General features: G+C 41.2%; 1 protein-coding gene across 1 annotated transcript; it reads left to right on the top strand.

The window, feature by feature from the left end:
- Window positions 1–184: 184 nt before the first annotated feature.
- Window positions 185–25,187, top strand: METTL16 (methyltransferase 16, N6-methyladenosine). Its single transcript, XM_038372378.2, has 9 exons — window positions 185–508; window positions 1,618–1,817; window positions 9,718–9,858; window positions 10,898–11,013; window positions 13,054–13,196; window positions 16,250–16,319; window positions 20,822–20,911; window positions 23,510–23,683; window positions 23,791–25,187. The coding sequence occupies exons 1-9, from the start codon at window positions 381–383 to the stop codon at window positions 24,403–24,405; spliced, it is 1,677 nt and encodes a 558-aa protein (XP_038228306.1). The 5' UTR covers window positions 185–380; the 3' UTR covers window positions 24,406–25,187.

Genomic DNA, 25,187 nt, shown 5'->3' with positions numbered 1-25,187 from the left:
TCCCGCCTTCCATAGGGCGCCGAGGCAGGAGGAGGAGGCGGCGACCCCTCCTTCCCCTAGCGAGCGCCGCGCGCGTCCCGCCCCGCCCATCTGCCCGGAGTCTCCCGCACGCTCCCAGGAGGCGACGCGGGGGGCGGGATTCGGAGACGTGCTTTACGGCTCCCAGCCAATGGGCTGGCGCAGGCTGCCGCAGTGCAGGGTGGGAGGAGGCGCATGTGCAGTTAGAGAGGCCTGTCGGGAGAAGGCTGCTGTGGTTCGCGGGCCCGCTCGCTCCCCTCTCGCAGCGCGCGTGGGGCTGCGGCCCTGTTCGCGCGCGCGTGACCCTCCCTCCCCCCCCCCCCAGGTCGCTGCCGCCTCGCGCGGCCCTCCCCCCCTTCGCCATGGCGCTGAACAAGTCCATGCACGCGAGAAACCGTTATCGGGACAAACCGCCGGACTTCGCCTACCTGGCGTCCCGGTACCCGGCCTTCCGGCAGCACGTGCAGACCAGCCTCTCCGGCCGGGCCAGGTGGGTCCCCGGGGCGCTCTGACGGGGCTCGGCGGACGCGGCCCGCTGGGGACTGGGATTTTCCGCCGCCGCGGCACAGAGTCCCGCGGCGGCAGCTGAGCGTCAGCGCGGACGCTTGCGGCGGCCTGGGGAGCCCAGTTCCCTCTCCCGCCATCGCCGTGCGCCCGCGGCCTCTGGGCCGGTATCCCCGGTGCCAGGGGCGCCCCCTTCCAACCCGCGCCTCCAGCGTCGCTGTCCTGGCAACAACCCTTCTCTCGCTCGGCAACCCCGCCCCCTCCCCAGCCACAGACAAGTGTGTAGGTCGGTGCAGCTCTGACAGGGGGGGTTGCTGTCCCGCTAAGGGCATTCTGCTGCAGCTGGGGCTCTGAAGTGGAGACCTGGGCTTAGCCTCCCTTGCTACCCCACCACCAGTCATTCCCAGAACCCCGTCCACGCTTTGCCCTGAATGAGCCGGGGATCCTGTGGGGAAAACAGAAAAGGAGGACTGGGGGCACCTTAGAGACTAACAAATTGATTTGAGCATAAGCTTTCGTGAGCTACAGCTCACTTCATCGGACGCTTATGCTCTAATAAATTTGTTAGTCTCTAAGGTGCCACAAGTCCTCCTTTTCTTCTTGCCAATTTTGAGTGTTTGCCTTTGCAACTGCAACGTTTTATTATGTAGATGTTTAACTTTTTAAAATACAAACTGAAGAAATAAGTTCCCTCGTAATATCATAGTTGTGGTAGAGCCAGTAGATAGTACAGAAAAGGATGTGTGTTTTGAGGGTTGAGTTTGTCCCAGAACCAGCACTTAAGGCTTTTTCCTTCTCGGATGCTAAGGGATACTGCCTAAACAGTCTATGTGGTCAGCTTGAGTTTTTTGCTGAAATTGAATTATTTTTAATGGATTTGTTTTTATGTGTAGAAACAAGTTTTCTTCAAAACCGTCCAATTTAAAGAGATATTTCTTGTTTTGAATGTGTGGCTTTTATGATTTTATCCTCACGATAGTTTTAATTAATGCTGACAAGACACTTGTTACTGTAATCCATAAAACTAAGTATTGGTGCTTGGTGCTAACTATAATGCAAGGATTTTTTCTGTTAATTGCATTTTATGCCTTGCAGCCTAAATTTCAAGGACCCAGAAGCTGTGAGAGCTCTGACGTGCACTCTCTTGAAAGAAGACTTTGGACTTACAATTGATATACCATTAGAGAGGCTTATTCCTACTGTTCCCTTGAGGCTTAACTATATCCACTGGGTGGAAGATCTAATTGGCCATCAAGATGGTGATAAACAAGTTCTTAGAAGGGGAATTGACATAGGTATGTGTCATATGCTGGGGATTAGACAACTTTCTGTTTGATCAGGTTTGTCTGGTTCTTCAGTTTGAGTTTGGAAATGACATTAACTAATGGATTTTACTTTATATCCATTGATATGGGGGGATAAAAATTACATGTTCCAAACAACAAAAGTATTTGTGCTTATGAGAGACTGGCTGTCCAATCTCTAGCCTTATTGGGGTTGGCTCCTTTATGGACTAAGCTTCTTCCCACAGACTTGTGAATAAGAAAGGGGGGAAAAAAGTGATCCGGGTAACTACAGGCCTGTTAGTTTGACATCTGTAGTATGCAAGGTCTTGGAAAAAATTTTGAAGGAGAAAGTAGTTAAGGACAATGGTAAATGGGACAAAATACAAAATGGTTTTACAAAAGGTAGATTGTGCCAAACCAACCTGATCTCCTTCTTTGAGAAAGTAACAGATTTTTTAGACAACGAAAACACAGTGGATCTAATTTACCTAGTTTTCAGTAAGGTGTTTAATACCGTGCCACGTGGGGAATTATTAGTTAAATTGGAAAAGATGGGGATCAATATGAAAACTGAAAGGTGGATAAGGAATTGGTTAAAGGGGAGACTACAATGGATCCTACTGAAAGGTGAACTGTCAGGCTGGATGGAGGTTACCATTGGAGTTTCTCAAGGATCAGTTTTGGGACCAATCTTATTTAATCTTTTTATTACTGACCTCAGCACAAAAAGTGTGAGTGTGCTAATAAAGTTTGCGGATGATACAAAGTTGGGAGTTATTGCCAATTTAGAGAAGGACTGGGATATCATACAGGAGGATCTGGATGACCTTGTAAACTGGAGTAATAGTAATAGGGTGAAATTTAATAGTGAGAAGTATAAGGTTATTCATTTAGGGATTAATAACAAGAATTTTTAGTTATAAGCTGGGGATGCATCAATTAGAAGTAACGTAGAAGGAGAAGGACCTTGGAATATTGGTTGACCATAAGATGACTGTGAGCTGCCAATGTTATATGGCTTCCCATGATCTCCTTCTTCCTTTTTTTTTAAAGATGGGCACATTCGCCTTTTTCCAGTCGTCCGGGACTTCTCCCGATTGCCATGAGTTTTCAAAGAGAATGGCCAATGGCTCTGCAATCGCATCCGCCAACTCCTTTAGCACACTCGGATGCAGCACATCCGGCCCCATGGACTTGTGCTCGTCCAGCTTTTCTAAATAGTCCCAAAGCACTTCTTTCTCCACAGAGGGCTGATCACCTCCTCCCCATGCTGTGCTGCCCAGTGCAGTAGTCTGGGAGCTGACCTTGTTTGTGAAGACAGAGGCAAAAAAAGCATTGAGTACATTAGCTTTTTCCACATCCTCTGTCACTAGGTTGCTTCCCTCATTCAGTAAGGGACCCACGCTTTCCTTGACTTTCTTCTTGTTGCTAACATACCTGAAGAAACCCTTCTTGTTACTCTAAACATCTCTTGCTAGCTGCAACTCCAAGTGTGATTTGGCCTTCTTGATTTCAATCCTGCATGCCCGAGCAATATTTTTATACTCTTCCCTGGTCATTTGTCCAATCTTCCACTTCTTGTAAGCTTCTTTTTTGTGTTTAAGATCAGCAAGGATTTCACTGTTAAGCCAAGCTGGTTGCCTGCCATATTTACTATTCTTTCTATACATTGGGATCGTTTGTCCCTGTAACCTCAATAAGGATTCTTTAAAATTTAGCAGCCTCTCCTGACTCCTTTCCCCCTCATGTTGTTCTCCCAGGGGATCTTGCCCATCAGTTCCCTGAGGGAGTCAGTCTGCTTTTCTGAAGTCCAGGGGCTGTATTCTGCTGCTCTCCTTTCTTCCCTGTGTCAGGTTCCTGAACTTGACCATCTCATGGTCACTGCCTCCCAGGTTCCCATCCACTTTTGCTTCCCCTACTAATTCTTCCCTGTTTGTGAGCAGCAGGTCAAGAAGAGCTCTGCCCCAGTTGGTTCCTCCAGCACTTGCACAAGGAAATTGTCCCCTACGCTTTCCAAAAACTTCCTGGATTTTCTGTGCACCGCTGTATTGCTTTCCCAGCAGATATCAGGGTGATTGAAGTCTCCCATGAGAACTAGGGCCTGCGATCTAGTAACTTCTGTGAGTTGCTGGAAGAAAGCCTCATCCCCCTGGTCCGGTGGTCTATAGCAGACTCCCACCACCACATCACCCTTGTTGTTCATACTTCTAAACTTAATCCAGAGAGACTCGGGTTTTTCTGTAGTTTCATACTTGAGCTCTGAGCAGTCATACTGCTCCCTTACATACAATGCAGCTCCCCCACCTTTTCTGCCCTGCCTGTCCTTCCTGAACAGTTTATATCCATCCATGACAGTATTCCAGTCATGTGAGTTATCCCACCAAGTCTCTGTTGTTCCAATCACATCATAATTCCTTGACTGTGCCAGGACTTTCAGTTCTCCCTGCTTGTTTCCCAGGCTTCTTGCATTTGTGTATAGGCACTTGAGATAACTCGCTAATCATCCCTCTTTCTCAGTATGAGGCAGAAGCCCTCTCCTCTTGTGTGGGTCTCATTTTGCTTTCTTTAGTGTCAAATGACTTTTCAATTCAGAGCCTTTTTTGGTGCTAAATTACAAAAGGGATTTAAACGGAAGTCAAGGAAAATACTAGTAAAATTGCATATTGATATCTGTTCAGCTTTTCTGTATCTACTGAGATCAAACGTACAAAAAATCTTTCCCTAAATTATTTGTCAAATGTCTTCCAGCAATAAAACCTTTTTGGTCTCTACTGATTTATCTACTGCTTAATCCAATCAGTTAAGAAAGATTTTCTTGTTGTTGGTTTTTAAAAGTTCTATACAAATATTTTAAAATCTGTGTGGACAGGCACATTTTGTTATAGTTTAGCATCTGAACTCCTTTTTGGTTTTGTTATTAGTTAAATCTTTCCTTTATACTTCGGAAGAATTCTTTTTCTTTTTTTTTTTTGAAAATAGTCCTGCACTGGTGTGGAAGCACGTTACCAAATTGAGAAAAGTATATGGGGTCTCTGGATATCTATCCAACATTATTTGATTCATATCTTGTCTCTTAGCATTTCATCTTTGAAATAAGGCTAAAATTTATGCTTTTCTCAAGGTTTCTATTTATTAATTTCAGTATCCACTTCACTTTCTCTTAACAGTGAATTCAGTGCTCTCCTAGCATTTACTAGTGACTGTGTTGTCTTGTCTAAATTAATGTTTCTTTTTCCACAATTTATTAACTTTATTTTGTATTTTGTCAGCATTGATTTGGTTTAAATCAAACTGATTTAAATCACTAGTCAGGAAGACTCTATTTAATCATGGATTTCTACATAAGTGCATTCTTGTTGGTTGTCATAACCTTAATACATATTCTTCACAACTTATTTGCAAGAACATATTTGCAAGAAAATGAGCTGGAGATAGTGTAACAAAGTAGTCTCTGGCGGGACACTACTTGAGAGTATCAATTCAGGACAAACTACTTAGAGCAGGGCTCCTTCACTACTAAGGCACACCAAACCAGCCAAACAGAGAGGACTTCGGTTTTACCCCACTGGCTAACCGGAACTCATATGAGCATTTCCCTCAGATACTCCCAGTATCATCACCAGTGCCATTAATTATGGGGATGAATGGTTATGAAAACCAATACCTTAGTAAAAGAAAAAAGGTTCTCCTGATAGCAAAGGACCAAGCCCCAGACCCAGGTCAATATACAAGTCAGATCTTACCCACAAATCATGCTGTTGCCAATCCTTTAGAATCTAAAATCTAAAGGTTTATTCATAGAAAGAAATATAGATGAGAGTTAAAATTGGTTAATTTGAATCAAGTAAATAACCTTTGCAAAGTTCTTAGTTCAGGCTTATAGCAGTGGTGAAATAAACTGGAGGCTCAAATCAAGTCTCTGGAGTACATCTACAGATTTGGATGGGTCATTCAGTCCTTTGTTCAGAACTTCAGTTTTTAGCAAAGTTCCTCCAGTGGTCAGAAACAGGATTGAAGACAAAATAGAGAGGATTCCAGGGCCTTTGGTATCCTCTGCCATGTGGAAGGACACCCCTTTGTTCTTACTGTCAAAAATCACAGCAGCAAGATGGAGTTTGGAGTCACATGGGCAAGTCACATGTCAATACATGACTCATTTCTTTACAGGTAGAGCAGCCATCGCTCACATGCTACCTTGAACATTCCCAGGAAGGCTCCTCACATGTGGATTGGAGTCTCCCAAGGTCCATTGGCCGTTAAGTGTTTCTTGATTGGGCACTTACTCAGAATAGTCCTTTCTCAAGAAGCTGAGCAAATGCTTCATTGTTGCTACTTAGAATAAAACACATTGAGATACAAATACATAGCCAATATTCATAATTTCAGATACAAAAATGATACACACATACAGCATAATCATAACCAGCAAATGACAACCTTTTCATAGACACCTTACTTGACCGCCTTTGTACAAGATTTGGTGCAACTATAGGACCTTGGGTGCAACAATGAGCTATAGGGTCACAGTTCATGTCAGTAATGTCACAGATAGTGCTTGTCCCATTTGTTTTTTTTAATGCTTGTAATTTAACTCTGTCATTGCATATTTCTCTTTTTAAAATCTCACTTAGTTCCTTCCAAATTTCAACAGCATCAGCAATAAAACAGCTGTTTCCCTGCATTTTGTTCAAGGGTACAGAAATAGGTTTCAGGGTACTCAGCATGTGTTCAACATTTCTCTTAAGCCCAGTGTTGAGAACTTGGCTGTGACCGTGCCATCTATTTTTTCACAATTTTGTTCACAAACTGTCATCAGATTTGAGCCAGTTCTTGATATATTGCCCCAAACAGTCCACTACTGAGTTCCATCCCGTGTCTTGTGGGAGAGTTAGCTTGGTTCTTCCCACTTTTTTCAGAATAGCTGCTGCAAAGTGGTTGTTACAGAAGCATTTTGCAATTTCAACAACATTAGCCTTTATTTCTGGAACACTGAAGTCTTTGGCTAGGAGGTGCATCAAATGAGCACTGCAACCATATGTTACTAGCTTGGGACTCTCTTCTAAATAACTTCTTCTCATCTTGGATACATTTGTAGTATTGTCTGTGACCAAACTGCTTACTAGACATTTGATTTTTTTTTTCCACAGTTTGTTCTAGCTTTTACTGCTGCTACTTGTAAATATTCTACTGTTTGTGCGTTTCCTGATGTATCAATTGTTTCTGTAGGGAAGACATTCCCTTCTGTTGTCACACAAGCACATACAATAGAATCATTGTGAACATTGCTTCACCCATCAAGACTCAGGTTAACAATTTTTCCCTCTAGACCTTTTGCACGCTGCTCAATTTATTTTTCATACACTTTATCCAGCAATTTGCCTGTGACATTTGCTCTGTTGGGTGGACTGTATCCTAGCCTTCATGACTGAACCGTGTTAATGAAGTGTGGGTTCTCAATCATACAGAAAGAGTTTGTTGCATAAACAAATGGGACAATTTTTTCATCAGTTGCCTCTTTTTGTAATCTGCTGGTTCTTATCACAAACTTATCTATGGTTGTTTCTGGATGATGGAGATTTTTTTTTTCTTTTTGATACAGGTGATACACTGTGGCTATGTGACATACATGATGTGACTGAAATACTATCATTGGCAGATAACTTTGAAACTGTAGAAAATGAGGGTGATCTTGAAGGTGGATAGTCTTCAGAATACTATATGTTGAGGATGGATTCTCCTAAACAAAATAAGTCAATGCAGTTGTTTAATTCCATACTGCTCATTTAGTATTACTCATTGCATTCACTGGCACTCAGTACTATAGAGTAACAACTATATTTTTTTTGCTCAAACATGAGAATTCAAGAATTGTCCAGAAGGAAGACAGGCAGTCCTTAAGAGAGAAGTATGAAATAAAAAAGCTTACCAACCTGAAGATCCTGCATGTTCAGAAATGTTCCTTTCATCATCTTCCACGTAGCGAAGGAACACTTCTCATGATTTTGATTCATTCTGGCAACTAGGCCTTGCATTTCTTTGTTGCACTGTTTGCATTTTGCATGTGTGGCTGTCTTATCCACAGGTAGAGGAAGTTCATTAAAATATTCCCAAACTAGGTCTCTTTTACGGCCTGCTGCCACTATAGGTTTTCCCTTCTAGTGAGAGAATGCCATGGTAGATCTCAAATCAATGAAGGCTACACTCAGAAAGACCTCAAGACTTCTGGAATATGCTGCTCAAACGGTTTCACTTTTGTTTGTACTGCCTATCCCTCCCTTCTCACATTTATCTCCAGACTTTTTCTCCTTGCCCAGATCTATTTCGCCCTCAACAATCATTGAACTTTTTGAAACTTTACACTTTTAGAGAGAGGTAAGGGATTGACTCTGTATACACAAATTTGCAGAGTGACAATAGGGTTGAGGTCTGTTGTTTCTCACCTCCTATATATTTATTTGTTTATTTTAAAACATTTTTGCTTTTACTAAGCATGTCATCTCTGGAGACAGAAATCCACATTTTGACAACTGCAAAACTAAGCATCTCTGATGGTATCTTCTAGACCAGTGGTTCTCCAAGCCAGCCCGCCGTTTGTTCAGGGAAAGCCCAGGAGGTTGGACCAGTTTGTTTACCTGCCGCGTCCACAAGTTTGGCTGATTGCGTCTCCCACTGGCCATGGTTCGCTGCTCCAGGCCAGTGGGGGCTGCAGGAAGTGCGGCCAGCACATCTCTTCGCCTATGCCGCTTCTCTTGCAGTATTATCTTTCCTGCTTTCCAGAGAGTAGTTGCAGTTACTTTCCCTGTGTTGTTGTTTTGGAAATAATCCTATATAAATGTTACATTTTTTTTTTATCTTGTTGTAAAGTGTTGTTAAACATTTAATGCTTTGTTTATGTCAGAAACCCAAAACTACCAATAATTGTTCAGATAAGGGTGTGATTAAAAAATATGGCATCTCCAACATTACTGTTGTGTGTTTTTAAAAAAATCTATATTGGAGTAGGACTTTACTACCAGATGAAAAAGTATAATCTTTCTTATTCTGGTGTCATTCTCTTAATACATCTGCCAATTACAGTTCTTCATGAGAATTTGGTAGCTGTAAGAAGCATTTTTTTCTTTTTTCTCATATCCTGTGTTTTGGTCACTCTTAAGCAATGGTTTGAGGGCACAGTCAAAGTCTTTTGCCACATAAACTAGTCTCTGCATGTTTTCAGTAATTCTTCGTAATAAATAATCTAGGGCTTCCATAGCTTGTACAATGATGAGTCACTTTGTGGTCACATAATGTGCTGTGTGACGTATTTCTCTTCCCTATCAGAAACTGTCAGTTAAGTATGTATCTGGCTTTTATTCTTTGTGTAGTTTAACTTGGGAATCTTTTAGTTAGTTTAGACTTTTAGTTAAAACTTTAAACATTAAGAAATAACCAAGTCTGAAGAAAAAAAGTTCCTCTTGTCATTGGTGCAGTCATACAGTCACTAAAGTGAAGTAATCAGTGTAAATTGAAGAAATGCAGAACATAAATATTTTTGTAATTTCTCTAAGTCTTTTCTGAATAATTAGAAATATACTTGGTCACTAGTGTCTGAATTACTCACTCCTGTTTAAAACAAACAAACATAAAACCTGCTGAAGGAAAATATTCAGTCTCTGATTTACCACATTAGTCCTGGAATAAGTGAAATGTTTTGCAAAATAAATTCATGTTTGAAAATGTTCTGTTTTTTAATTAAAAGATACAGGGGTATCTACTTGTTGGGTAAAATGTTGATTAGTATTTAATATTGAAATTTATTGCTGTGAGTAACAATAGAAAAATGCACATCGTACACCGTGTGATTATTTATTAAATTAAATCTGATGCTTTACTTTTTTTTGCTAATCTAGGCTTTTTTTATTTGCTGCAGGTACAGGGGCATCTTGTATCTACCCATTACTTGGAGCTACTTTGAATGGCTGGTATTTCCTAGCAACAGAAGTGGATGATATGTGCTTCAATTATGCAAAGAAAAATGTGGAACAGAATAATTTATCTGATCTTATAAAAGGTACCATATAGTAATCATTCATTAGCTTTCGTTCCCTTCTGGTGTTTCCACTTCTCCTGTTTTTAAACAGATGTAATGATGTATTTTTGCCTTGTTCAGTGGCTAATGAGGATTTACAGTCCTGCAAATATATGCTACCCTGATTTTGGTGTAGCAAAGAGTAACCACATGTTGCTAGACCATCCTCATTGAAATTGGACAGCCACAATTGATCCAAAAACGTAACAAAAAACCCAATTCACTCTTATAAACCAGCCTGGACAGTTTTAGATTTTTGATGCATGTGACTAATCAGATTTCTCCATATTTATGATGATCCCATACAGACATCTTTGAAATGAAGTTAAGGTTGCAGATACATGCAAAACACTGATAAGTAACATTTGATATGAACATGACAGAATTCATACTGTTTCATGCTGCCCCTTACGTGTGGAATGCTGTCCCCAAATCAATTTGTACAGCCACTGCCCTGCACTCCTTCAGATGCTCCCTCCTTTTTGTATGTGGATTTCCCTTTTTTTTTTATAGGTCTAAGATCTGGAGGAATTTGATAAACTAAGTTCTGTCTCTATCCCTCCTTCCAGTTTTTAAAAATAAAATGGAAGAAAATTAAAACTTGAACTATGAAGATCTATTTTTAGGGTGTAATAATTCTGGAACTCCACATACAGTTGACTTCAAATACATTAGAAAAATTCTCTCTGCTTCAGACCTAGACTATCAGTTTTGAAACATGGCTATTTGAGGGGCCAAAATAAGATTTATAATGAAAATTCAATTTCAGCCATAACTATGGAGCACCTGCTATCGCTCTGAAAATAATGCTTCTAATTCTATGATATCGGTTATAAGAAAAGCTGTTTATATGCGTTATCTTTTGTTAGATGAACCTAAAGTTTGTTGGCAGTGTAGTATGTTGATGATAAATTGGTTGTATAATATGTTAATTATATTCTAAAGGAAGTGTTAAAATACTTATGTAACACTAGAGTTAATTTTAATTCCTTATCAATAAATATCTTCCTTTTTCTGCTAGTGGTTAAAGTGCCACAGAAGACCCTTCTAATGGATGCACTAAAAGAGGAATCTGAGATCATTTATGATTTTTGCATGTGCAACCCTCCCTTTTTTGCCAACCAGTTGGAAGCCAAGGTACAGTATGTTGATTAGATTGACTGTTGTACTTACTTTTGCTCTTTTTAACAGGTGGGAGGGTAATGATACCTCAAGAGATTAAAGTGTTTGAAGGCTCACTGTGAATAACCTCATGTCTCTGGGTTTTATAAGCTGTCATTTCATATATGTATATCTGTATAATTTTTGATTATTTTTTAAAAAAGCAACATTGCAAAACCCACCCAAGTCAGCAATTTGTAAAAGATTAACTTAGGTTTTTTTAATTCTGAAGTAGGAATTGACCTGTGGCATTCTTCCATTAGTTGTATTCAAATGGTCTCTCTCCAATAGATTTAGCACAGAGTAGGCAGTCACCATGGACCTGGTACTAGTGCGCCTCCCTTAGTGGTAGAACAGAGGGGCTTGTGGGCCTCAGTGATGCTAGTACGGAGTGGGCAAACTACGGCCCAGGGGCCGCATCCGGCCCTTCAGACATTTTAATCCGGCCCTTGAGCTCCTGCTGGGGAGCTGGGTCCGGGGCTTGCCCTGCTCAAGTATTCCAGCCGGGGAGCGGGGTCAGGGGCTTGCCCCGTTCTGCACGTGCAGTGACTCCGAGAAGCAGCGGCATGCCCCCCTTCTAGCTCCCCACACCACCCCCGCCCCAACCCCGCAGCTTCCATTGGCCTGGAACTGTGGCCAATAGTAGCTGCAGGGGAGGCGCCTACGGATGGGGTAGTGCACAGAGCTGCCTGGCTGCTCCTCTGTAAAGGAGCTGGAGAGGGGACATGCTGCTGCTTCCGGAAGCTGCTTGAGGTAAGCGCTGCCTGGAGCCTGCACCCCTGCCACCCTCCCGTGCCCCTGCCGCAATCCTGATCCCCTTCCCGCCCTTCAAACCCTTTTTTCACAGCCCACAGCACCCTCCTGCACCGCAACCTCAGAGCCTGCACCCCAGCTGGAGCCCTGACCCCCCCCCCCCCCCCCCCCCCGCAACCCAACCCCCTGACCCAGCTTGGAGCCCCCTCCCTCACCTTGAACTCCTAATTTTTTACCCCACCTTAGAGCCCACAGCCAGAGCCCTCATCCCCTCCCGCACCCAACCCCCAATTTCGTCAGCATTCATGGACTGCCATACAATTTCTATACCCAGATTTGGCCCTCCGGCCAAAAAGTTTGCCGACCCCGTGCTAGTACGTCGATGTCATAGTGCTCATCTTCGCTATTGCGGTACCAGTCTGAGGCCTGGTTTGGAATGTCACTTAAGTTGATACAAGTTGCGTTGCTCAGGGGAGTGAAGAAATCACTGTAGCGGTGTCTACACCATGTTATATTGGAGGGAAAGCGTCTCTCCCTGACTTACCTTCTGCCTCTCAGGGAAGTGGAGTACTAAAGTCAACGGGAGCACTCTCCCATCTGCTTACTGTATCTTCTCCAGACCTACTAAATTGACGCCACTGCATCAATCGCAGTGGTACCTATTGAGCATGCCAGTATAGACAAGCCCTGACTCTAGACTCAGTAAGAAACTTAGAATCTTGATCTCCATAATGACAACTTCAGCTTTTAGAAATACAGGGGAAGAAGTGGTGTTAGCTAAATAATTTTACATTTAAACATTGGGTTGTAACTTTCTGACATGACCATGTCCTGCGGTGCTTTGGAACCAGATGTTTAATGTTACTCTCGTTTAGCATCAGTATATTGCTAACTCTTTTCTGTAGCTGTGACTATATAGATTTTACTCTATTATCTCTATTGCCATACCACCTAGGAGCTCAAGTTGTGGATCGGGACTCCATTGTGCTGAGTTCCCTACAAACACAGAACAAAAAGATGACTTCAGCCCTAAAGAGTTTATAATCTAAGTATAAAACCAGATACAATAGATGGATACAGACAGGGAGTAATAACCGTTACATTGTTAAGTTTAAAAATATGTTGTTAGCATTTCCCCATATAGGGATGGAGTGCAGTGTTGATAGTGTTACTACATGGCAGAGTGTGAGGGAGACAGAAGGGTTTAAGGAAGGATACTGTTCATTAATGGTTTAAACTTCAAACACTTTCTTTCCTGTCCAGGGAGTAAATTCTCGAAATCCTCGACGGCCACCTCCCAGCTCTGTGAACACTGGGGGCATCACAGAGATCATGGCTGAAGGGGGAGAACTAGAATTTGTCAAAAGAATTATCCACGATAGTTTGCAGCTTAAAAAAAGATTGCGGTAAGGACTAGGGTTATTAAGGAAACTTGCCTCCTCCCCGCACCCTGCTGTGGGAATCACACGGAGGGGACTTTAACTGAGGGCCTTCTTGTTTTTGATGAAAATCCAATTTGTGACAATCATCTTCCTTGATCTATGATTAAAAAAAGAAAGTCCACTAGCTCATTTTATACACATTTGTAACCTGCCTCATGTCCAAGGAACAAAGTTTATACATAAAATTTGAGGAGAGGACAGCTGTTCTCCCCTTCAGATTCATAGATTTTTAAGGGCAGAAGGGACTATTATGACCATCTGGTATGACTTCCTGCATAACATAGGCCAAGGAAGTTCACTCAGCGATTCTTGCATCTAGTCATTCAACTTGCAGTTGAAGTAGAATAGCTTTTAAAAGGAGACCCATTCCTGATTTCAGAACACCATGGGAAGGAGGATTTCACATCCTGTGGAAGTCTGTCCAATGATTTATCACCCTCACAATTAAAAGCTTGCATCTTTTTTTTTTTTTTCCAGTTTGAATAATGCTGATTTTAAACTTCCCGCCATTGGATCATGTCACACCTTTGTCTTCTAGATTAGAGTCCTTTAGTATCCAATCTCCTCTTTGTGTCGGCAAATGATAGTCACTGCTAGACCTTCTCTTTAACAAGCTAAATAGATGGAGGTCCTTTAGTTTCTCAGAGTAAGGCATTTTTCCAGACCATAAATAATTCTTCTAGTTCTTCTATGAACTCTCCAACTTTTTTTACTTCCTTTTCAAGTGTGGACAGCAGAACTGGGCATAGTATTCTAATGACTTCACCAGTGTCATATACAGAGGTAATATTGCCTTCCTTCTCCAGTCTGATATTCCCATTTATATACCTGGGGATTGAATTAGCTCTTGTAGCCAGAATAATGCACTGGGAGCTCATGTTCAGTCAGTTAACTACCTTTTTCTAGAATACCTGCTTTCTAGGATACAGTCTTGAAAGTATGCTCCACAGTCTTTATTGCTTGTTTGGCTATATTAAAACGTTCTCATTTTGTAGTACTTTGAAAAAGAATGAAGAGTTGCCCAGTTTTCATTTTTGCAGACCTCTTCACAAGATGCTCAGTTTTCACTGTCCAAGAAGTGGGAGTAGGTCTTGTAGAATGTACTCTTACTGGAAGGCTGATAACACTTCTTCTCTTAAGATTCAAAAGTAGCTCAGACCAATAGGAGCTAGGTCTAAAGACTTCCAAAAAAACATTTGTTCTTGTCATTAAAAGAAATTAAGAAAACATTCAAGTTCTTGAGAGACTTTGACATATCCAGGAGCAATTTTAATGGTGGTACAGCCATCTAGGCAGTGCCAGCTTTCGTTTTTAGAATGAGTGCTTGGGACAGGTGATATGAAGGTGTCGTGCTTTAGCTGAGAAGGTTGTTGTAGTACCATGTTGTCTGGAAACAGATGATTCCTTGATTGACAAGGCATTATACTCACTAATCCCTCTTGTAGAGATGAATGCCACAAGAAAGATCACTTTAGTAAGGGAAAACAAAGATTTAACAGCCATTGTCTGGGTGGCTTCTGGTTCCAAAGAGCTGGATTTGGAGGTCAGGTGTACATCTGTTGGCCTAATTAGATGAAGGCATCTATCTTTAATGTCTTGTGTTTCCAAAATCTGGAAAAGTCATCCAACTTGTTGCTGCTATTTAATATAATAAGTTGTTCTGGGGAGTCTCATGGCAGAAAAATTGACTTAATATTATGTTCCGTTCTTACTTTGCTAGAGACAACTCAACCAAATGGCTAGAATGTTGAGCTACCCTTTACATAGGAGACTGAGACTTGCTGGCCAAAGGAAGAACTTGATAGCTTCTTTTTTCAACTAGAATATTCAAGCTCTTGGAGACAAAGGCATAACATGATTCAGTGACTGGAAGCTGAATTTTAAAAATGTGCATGGTTTTTTCCACTTCATGTTTCTCAACAAGGTAATGAACCAGTGGGTTGTGGTAGATACTTCTGCATTTTGAAGTCTTGGGAAAGCTGTTCGATCTTGATTTGCAGATGTGCTGTAGTTCAGACAGAAGTTACTGGGCTTAATGCAAGAATTAATTAACGAAATTCTCTGGCCTATTATGCAGGTGTGCAAACTAGTGGTGCCTTTTGGCCTTATTAAAAAAATCTATCTTATTTTCAATTGAATTCTGGTTTTATTAGATTCTTCACAATGTCGCATGAAAACTGGTTTTATTTATTTCTCATGCTTGTACCCATGATCACTTTAAAGCATTTTTATCTCTCAAAGAAGCTGCTTAAAATATGTAGAGAGTACTGCATTTCAGTAATTGAAAACTCTCTGGGTACAAAGTTTTAACAGTGTACTTACAAATTATTTCATTGGGCCCCAACACCTCTCCTAAATTTTTTTGTGCAAGTGCCCATAAAGGAATTTTGGGAAATTCTGCTGAAGAACATAAACTTTTGCCTTTGGAAGAGTCTGTGAGACCTGTATCTAAGGAGATGGTGAGCTCCCAGAAGCAGGGTAATCTCTGTCTGCTCTCATCCTTCTGTTTGCCCACTGGTGAGGTGTGGATTTAGAGAGCTGGAAACTGGGAGAATTAATATATCTAAATTTCTCATTGGCAGAGATACCAGGGAGCGGGTCTGTTTTTTCAGGCAAAAGCTGTTGTTTTGCTACTGACATCTTCTCTCTTCATTCCTTGGAAAGTTAAAATTGAAAGTTTGAAACAAATTATTATAAAGGGTACTATTTGCCAAAGCATTTTGTCATTTTTGAAAATGGGACAGTTAGAGTTGCTTAGAAACTTTTTTAAAATTTTACCCAAAATCTAATATTGAAAAAATCCAGGTGGATTTCTTTCCCAAGGATTAATTTCCTTGGTCTCCTAGTTTATCCACTTGCTCAAATCATATTCCTAATGTGGATTTGCCACTATTTTTAACTGGAGAGCATTCCCCTCTTGTGATGCTTGCAGACCTCTGATGCGAACCCTTTACAGTTAGTTGCCATTTTCAAATGAACTGTTTCTAAAACACCTTAATATAAAATGTTGTCCACAGGTGGTACAGCTGCATGCTGGGAAAGAAATGCAGTTTAGCTCCATTAAAAGAGGAACTTCGAATCCAGGGGGTAAGTTTGTCTCCAAATACACTAGGGTTGCATATACTGCTTCCTGATACTGTGCATTTGTGTTGCCTGTTTTTGTCCCTTAAAAAGAGAGGTTTCTTACAAGTTACTGAACTATAGTTCTTTGGAAGGTGCTTTTGTATTATGGAGGCACTGGTAGCAACTCCAAAGTTGAGGTTAAAGCAGAGTTTGAACTTAAAGCAGGGATTAAACCTCTTACATGAGAAGGCACTACATTTTCTAAGTTTTCAGCACTGAATTTTTGAGAATTTGCAACAGCTGTTTTTCCTCAATTAATTTGTATGCTACAAATATATTGGTTCTAATTAATTCAATATGAGGACAGTACATATATCAAGAGTCCTCATTGGTAAGTTACTTAGTGTTCTGTTAAGTCTAAAAATCATCGATTTGGCTCCTTGTGTTTTAAGGATCAGGCGTCTTACTCCTTGCACCCACAGCCGTGTCTCAGTGGGTTCCCTTAGAAGCAGGAGAGTCTGAGTAATGCTGTATATATTCATTGGAAGTCACCCCCACTTAACACACAGGCATGCGGGAGGTAGGCAGCAATAGAATTTTCCCGAACAGTGAAATGTATAGTATTAGCTGCCACTAGCAAGGAGTATATAGCAGAATTCACACCTGCAAAAAATGTTTCTGGCAGCTGTGATGGGTTCCCCCCGGGATGCCACTTGGAACTTGAGTATCACTGAGCTCGCCTTTTCTGCCAGCCTGGGCTCCCTTACACTGTCCTGCTGAGCCAGGCCCTCAAGCCTCCAGCACACACACAGGTAGGGGCAAATACAGCTGCAGAAAGACACTGAGATCAGTTCTTCTTGGGAAAGCTCAGCTAAGGAATGGCCAGCACTCAAGTGCACACCCCCTCTGGAGTGTAAACCCAAAATTGTATTGTCTTGCGCTGCATTGAGAACTCCACAGCATAAACTCAAAAAATTTGCTCCCTCCCTTAATGTGGAGGAAGATATGCACAGCTTTTTGCCCCCCCGTTATGAATTCCACAAACTGGTTTTAGAGAAAACAAGAACAAGTTTATTAACTGCAAAAGATAGATTTTAAGTGATTATAAGGGTTAGCAAACAGATCAAAGCAGGTTACCTATCAAATGAAACAAACACTCAAACTCAGCTTAAGATACTAAAGACACTGCTTACAAATAGTAATTTCTCACCCTAAATGTTAATTTAGGCAGATTGCACAGATTCTTGAAGGCAAGCTGCTCTTGCTTACAGTTTAAAATTCCAGGTATTTCTTTCACAGGCCATACACCTTCCCAGCCTGGGTTCAGTCCTCTTCTCCCCACCCACCCCTTTTTATTTCTTAGATGTTTCCGGGTGTCATCCTGGGCTAGATTCAGTAAAGAATGACCTTGATTATTTCCCTCCCCTGCCTAAAATAGGTTTTACATATGTCAGGAGCTCTTTGTTTTCCAGAGTGGTTCTCTTCTCTCTCTCTCTTCCTCCCCCCGCCCCTTGGAAAAATACTTGTATTCTATCAGAGTCCAGTACCAGGTGACTTGATCACATGATCCTGCTGTGTCGAAGCAGTCATGGGTCAGAGGCTCTTTGTAGCATCCCAGGAAAGCTCCTCAGGAAGGTGGGAGATTAGCATATTCAAAGACCTGTTGTTCTGCCTATGGTCTTTTGACTTGTCCCCAGTTAGTCAGACAGACTGATTGCATTTTGTCTGGTGGGTGTTCCCCAGGTGCAAACACTTTTGTGGTACAGATGTATAGTCAATATTCCTAACTTTAGATTTAAAAAAAAAAACAGCATACAAATAGGATAATAATCAGTAAATCATAACTTTTTCAATGATGCCTCACATGGCCTATCTTGTGTAAAATACATCTTAGTTATGCCATATGACAATATCTCTATGAAGAGTGTGGGGGGGGGAGGGGTTGTCACAGTGGCATCTTCTCCCAGGGTAGAATTTTTTATTTAAATGTGTGTGTTGGGGGGAGATAAATGGAAAATCATGGAAGACATGACTTGCACTACATGCTAATAAATCCTTTAAAAGACTTGGAAATTATTTTTTAAAAATACGTGGGCTGTTAAGGTTGCTTCTGACTGCAAAGATGCAGTGAACTAAAATAAGGTATCTGAAGAATTGAGGTGCTTCAGATAGTCATATCTAATTCCTTTCCTATAACACTCCATTATTTCAGTCTAATTTCATGCCTTCCACCCTCTACACTTCACAGAAATGGCTCTCACCAAAGTCTCTAATGACCTCTTCCTGGTCAGATTTCAGGGCCAGTACTCCATTGTCTCATCCTTGACCTGTTGGCTGCCTCTGACACTGCTGATCTTACTCTTCTCACAATCCTTCCCTCTCTGGGCTCTGTCCTTGGCTCCCTCTTTGTTTATCTTTTTCCCTGGATTATCTCTTGCACAAATATGATTTTGAATGCCATATTGATGATGATTGGCAAATCTGTCTCGCGCTCTTTCCATATTGAAATCTCAGCCCATCTTTCTGCGTCTCCAGTTGATGGCTGGACATCCAAAGAAGCTTAACATCGCCAAAATGGAATTCCTGGTCTTCCCTCAAAACCCTCCCTCCCTCCCTGCTTCTGTATCACTATGGACACCGTGACCATCCCCTCTGTGGCTCAAGCTTGTAATCTTGGCTTCATCTTTGACTCAGTCCTCTTTTGGCTTATACTTCCAGGCTGTGTCTAAACCAGTGATTCTCAAATTTTTGTATTGGTGACCCCTTTCACACAGCAAGCCTCTGTGTGTGACCCCCCCCTTATAAAGTAAAAACACTTTTTTAATATATATTTAACCTTATTATAAATGCTGGAGGTGAAGTGATATTTGGGGTGGAAGCTGACAGCTCGTGACCCCCTGAAGGGTCGTGACCCCCTGAAGGGTCGTGACCCCCAGTTTAAGAACCTCTGGTCTAAATCATGATGTGTTTTCCTGCACGTCTCCAAATCTGATCCCTCCTTTGTGCCCACACTGACAAAACTCTTGTCCACGCTGTAATCTTCTCATGGCTTGACTACTGCAATTTCCTTTTCTTCTAGCCTTGACGCCTGCAGCCTCGCTTCCCTGAAATCTATTCAGATTGCTGCTGCTAAGATCAGGTTGGCTCAACGCACTGTCACCCTGTGTTTAGTTCCTCATCTGGCTTCCCTATTCCACTGTATCAGACTCCAGACTTCTCAAAGCCCTTCACAACCTAACTCTGACCTATCTATCTGACCTTATATCTTACAGTAAGGTTCATACCCACCTTACCTCCATCGGTGATGCCAGCCCCTAAAACCCAGTTCTCTACTCCAATAAGCACTTATGTGGGAAGTGGGAAATGTGCTCAGTCAGAATCCATCAGAATTCATCTCTTCAGAATTCATCTCTGCTGTAATGTTTGCAGGAAAGTACAATCAGATAGTGGCTGGACAAGTGACAAACTGTGATTACTACTTTTCATTAGTTAAGAATTGTGCATATTCTCTCTTTTATCTTGTCTCCTTCATTCCACCCTTGCCCACATGTCTCATCCACCTGTTATGTTTTGTTTCTTTAGCTTTGTAAACTTTTTGGGAAAGACACTGTCACTTGCATCTCTGCCCTGGCCTGGTTGGCCTCTAGGTGTTACAGGAATGCAAATAAAAATAGGACCACTTCTGTGAAGAGCTTATTATCTAAGAGAGAAGAGTATGCAATACTAGGGGTTTTTTTTTCCTTTCTCTTACTTATTTTTAATTTTTTGTATTTAATTCTATGTTTAAATTCACTATGTTCATACGCAAGCTTGAATCAGATTCCACCCTCTGTGTTCTTAATGCTTTTGGTAGAAAACTAGCCCTTATCATTCACCTCCATGAGCTCATGCTTTCTACCCCAAGTTATTTCACCGAGTCTCTCAGGCTAGAGTTATTGCCTTTCCATTCCCAAGCACTCATCCCCATGGCATGAAACAAGTACTGGAGGGTTTGTCTTGCTGATCTCTTTAAATGCAAGGGTACATGTGTGTACATGGGATATTTCTTCTCCTTTACCAGGGAAGCCTGAGTTCTTTTAAGGCCACCTAAAGGCGAGGAGATGGTGGGTCTCCTACCTCATGTGATGGAGGGTGGAAGAAGGTGCTACCATAGCTACCTCATAGGGATATTGCTGTATTCCTATTTTGCAGAAGTGGAGGAAAGTGGTTTGCCCAAGACAATACAGTATGTCAGAGGCAGAGCTGGAATTAGAATTTGTGACCTCCCTAGCCTACCCTGTTCGCATTCTGTTATACCACGGTGCCTAAAGTGCGTTTAATTCTTAGGGATTAAAGGTGGATTTAAGTTGCCTATTTTATTATTGGTAAAGCTCTTTGGTGTGATAAATTTCACTTCAACATTGTTGTTTCAAAACCTTAATTTTAAACGTATCTGAAGTTAGACTAATGTGTGTAAAACAGAGTGACACTTCATTAACAAGAGATGAAAGTTAATGACTGCTTGACCAAGTTTCTCCTTCACATAGGTTCCTAAAGTTACCCACACTGAATTCTGTCAAGGCCGTACCATGAGGTGGGCACTGGCATGGAGTTTCTATGATGATGTCAGAGTGCCTGTAAGTGCCTGTGTGTTTGGTTTGTTTTTCATGGTCATCTATACTTTATTTGGGGGTGGGTTTAACAAGTATCTCCTCTACAATACAACTATTCCCCTTCAACCTAGAGTATAGGGTACAGTTGTTGTCTGAGCTGTATTTCCTGCATGGCAGTACAAACCTGCAACATAGCCAGTTAGAACCTTGTTCTGGCGCCCCTTCCCCCATCCATCTGTTACATGTCACTTGATGTTTGTATCAAACCCAAACATACCTTTAGATAGGCTTGGCAGAATTAGATTTTTATCAGTAAATGTCGATAAACATTCATTTCACTGTACACGCACAAACTGATGAAAAAATATTTTGATAATCAAAATTTGTGGATAGGCAAAGTAAGAAAAATACTGCTTGAAAAAATATTAGTTTGGTTTAAGGATATTTATTATATTTTGACACGTTTGTTACAGTTCATGTCCAGCAAGGGCACCCACACTCAGGCCTTCAGCTCCCCAGGTGTTGCCTCTCCTGGTTGAAGAAACACATCCCTCTCCTTTCTAACTGGGGTATTTCCAGACTTCACAGTTCCCTGCCTACACTGTTATCCACAGCAGAGACTGGTTGCCTGACAAGATCCTGCTTGCATTTTCTTTAGAGACAGTTAACAGGTGCAATTGCTACAGTAAAAAGCACTTCCAATGCTTTTTGATATTTGATAAGGTAAAAAGCATTACAGAGAAAACACATTTAAAAACAAGAAAATGTCCCATGCACATGCTAATAAGCTTGCCAGAGTTAACCCCAACCCTAACATGGATTCTGACCAGAGCAGTCCTTCAAATCCCCTACCCAAGGGGGATTTCTTGTGGTTACAAGTTCATCACAGCTTCAGCTCAGAACAAGCCAGTATTATGAGGCCTCAGGAGGCCCAGTCCTTCCAACCATACCCTAAGGATTGCGGCTCTCTGTGGACCAAGGTTCTTGTCCATTTGCTGGATCAGGAAGAAGGTCATGAGCCAGTTTAAAACCAATCCAGTTTGAGCTACAGTAGAAGCTCAGTTACGAACACCTGGGCAATGGAAGTTGTTTGTAACGCTGAACAAAGTGTTATGGTGGTTCTTTCAAAAGTTTACAACTGAACATTGACTTAATACAGCTTTGAAACTTTACTATGAAAAAAATGCTGCTTCCCTTTCATTTTTTTTAGTAGTTTACGTTTAACACAGTACTGTACTGGATTTGTTTTTTCTTTGTACGCCTATTGCGTACTTCCGGTTCCAAATGAGGCGTGTGGTTGACTGGTCAATTCGTAACTCTGGTGTTCGTAACTCTGAGGTTCTACTGTAGTATATGTGCGCCTTTCCAGGGAGGTGGCTTCTCTGGGGATGTTACAACCTGAGTGAATTTGCGTAGTTACTCCCTACTGTTTTTCTATTTACCCGTCCCATGGAAATACATACAATTTACACCAAAGGCATTAACCCTAATTCAGAAGACTTTAACTTGTTTCCATAAAGTTTGTTCAGAGTATTCCAGGATATTGTCAGTCTCACATTGGTGAAGTTTGTTTTTTCAATAGTCATAAAGCTTTAACGTTTTGAGTCTCAATGTCTGTCATTAGTAATTCTCTGACCCCACCATAATTTTCCATGCCTTTGAAAATTTAAATGGATAAAAATTAAAAAAGCTTAAAAATAAACAATATCTGTCAAATTTATATTAAAAAAAAAATGTAATTCTGCCAAGCCTCTCTCTAGAGAAAACTCAAGTCAGCAAGGCCTCTGATGGGCTTCAATGTGAGCTGCAGGTTCCCTGAAAATCAGGCCACTTCCACTTCAGTGCTTAAATAAGAATTTAGCAGCAAAAAATTACCCCCTTATGAACATTTGAAAATATCCAGGTCTTTACACTCACTTATGTAAATTGAACTGACGCCTGTTAATGTATCTATATTAAATCAAAGCCTGCTTCTCCTTTTTAGATTCATATGTATGTACTTTTTTGCACAGGTGTTGTGGTAACTGATTTTACAAGAGAGATGCAGTGATACACCTGTGTGTGATCAGAATCAAAATGTTAGTGGCTTCATATGTAGTACCAAGAGAAATACCTTTAATAATCTGTTGAGAGATGGCAGCTGAAGGAAAGCATAATTGATTCTTTCTAATAACTTAAGGTAAAATTCACCCCTGTGCAGCAGGCCAGTACAAAGCGTATGCATCTCTTAAGTCCTACTTAAAACCCTCTTCAGGGCTTAAGTGATACACAGGCCATGACAGTGAATGCACATGGTATTACAGTAGAACCCCGTTTTTATCCAGTCTAATTGGCATGGGAGCCAGATCAGATAATCAAAACTCTGGGTAAACCTGGGAATTGGAAAATGCCATGCTGCAGTGCCATCTAGTGGCCACAGGAGAGAGCACCTGCTTCTGGCCTGGAGTCCTGGTTGTTCAGTAAATGTGGAGAGTCAGTTAAGGGAGGATCGGATAAACAGGGTTCTACTATACTGACATCGGTATGATGCAGACTCTGTGTCCTGGGTGTTAAAACTGTCCCATTAGTATTGCACACTTCTGATGTTTGTTTGTAATTCATTTGTTTTGTTGCTATTTTCAGTCTCCTCCCTCTAAAAGAAGGAAGTTAGAAAAGCCCCGGAAGCCAATTACATTTATAGTGTTGGCATCCACAATCAAAGAGTTATCCATCAAGGCTTCAGCTATGGGCTGGGATGCTGTTGAAGGCATAGCGGTGGTTACAAAGTGGATAGAAAAAATACTGACGGATCTGAAGGTACAGTATTAAGTGTTACCTGTTAGAACAACATCCTGCTTTCAGGCATAAATGTAAACTTTTTTTAAAGTAGAGTGATTATGAAGTTCTGCTGTTCTCTATAATAGGTTCAGCATAAGTATGTTCCATGTGGAGAAGATGAAGTTAGTCTGTTTCTAACAGCGATTGAAAACTCTTGGGTTCATTTAAGAAGAAAGAAACGAGAAAGAGTAAGGCAGCTACGAGAACTTCCTCGAGCTTCTGAAGATATTCTGCAAGCAGTGGAAGAGAAGAACAGCCAGAAAGACTCAAACAACCCAGAGTGTGAACAAAACAAGACCGAAAACTTTGAAATGGGATCAGTGATGCTTGATGAGGATGTCAGCTCAGCCAAGGATTTCAGGCAAAGGGAAGATTCCCCTGCCAAAGAAGAAAACAGTGAGGAACGCATGGAAGAGGAGGACATAGAAGCAAAGCAAGCAGAGATATTAGTTGGTGAAGACTCCAGTGATGCAAAGGAGGAGACTGATGCTTCAGAGGATGCTGGCAACATAACAATGGAAAAAGGACAAAGTCCCAAAGGAACTAGTGGACACTTTCTTTTTAAGTGTTTAATAAATGTGAAGAAAGAAGGGGATGATGCATTAGCAGAGATGCACTGGGTTGAAGGAGAGAACAGAGATTTAATGAACCAGCTGTGCACCTACTTACGAAATCAAATTTTTCGACTGGTTGCTAGTTAGCCCTTATTCAGAATATGGTAGAAATAGGTCAGTTCTGGATTTTTTTGTAATCTTTTAATAGACTAAGAAATTTTGTGCTAGTAAGGTTTTTTTTAAGACAAAATGACCAAAATTGAGATGAAAATCAACTTTATTTTTAAACAGCCTTTTTTAAATACAAGGAATCCTAAGTATATAATGATGAGGGGTAGGAGAAACAGTGCTGAAAAAGCACTTCAGTGTTCTAGCTGTAAAATTGCATGATAAATGGAAATTTATTTTAGCAGTAGCTCTGTGGTTGGTTTCATATGGCAACATTACAGCTGATTCTGGTCTTTCTGATCTGACTTGGTGGAAATGCAGTTCTGTTTGCAGAATAGAAATCTTCACTACAATATTACATTTTTACATCATTATTATTGCAGGAATATACAGGTTTTTTCAGCCCTTATTCTCATAATTAGCCTGAAACTCTGTGTATTGTCTTTTGCAGCCAGGAATCTTCCTTGAAGGGATGGCACTTGCCACCCTCATCCATCTCCTTTCCCTATGCATTTGGCCTCAGCTGAGCGACATCTTGATAACAGGTGGCAGTTCTTTAAATGACAGCTCATAAAAGCACAAAATAATATGGGAGAGCTGGGTAGCTTTAGAGATGATCATGAATCTTGAGTTTTTGTTAATGGGCTATATTAGATGCCACTGTTTAACACACATCAGCATTTGCATGGATTTTCTGCTTTTAAAAGTTTAAAAATGAAAAATGATTTGTGCTCCTCCTGCAACATACAAGTTAAGAAAAA

This window comes from Dermochelys coriacea, chromosome 1 (assembly GCF_009764565.3).
Source record: "Dermochelys coriacea isolate rDerCor1 chromosome 1, rDerCor1.pri.v4, whole genome shotgun sequence".
In the NCBI taxonomy this organism is placed as follows: domain Eukaryota; kingdom Metazoa; phylum Chordata; order Testudines; family Dermochelyidae; genus Dermochelys; species Dermochelys coriacea.
Note: the sequence above shows the minus strand (reverse complement) of the source record. Positions and strands in the feature narration are given on the sequence as shown.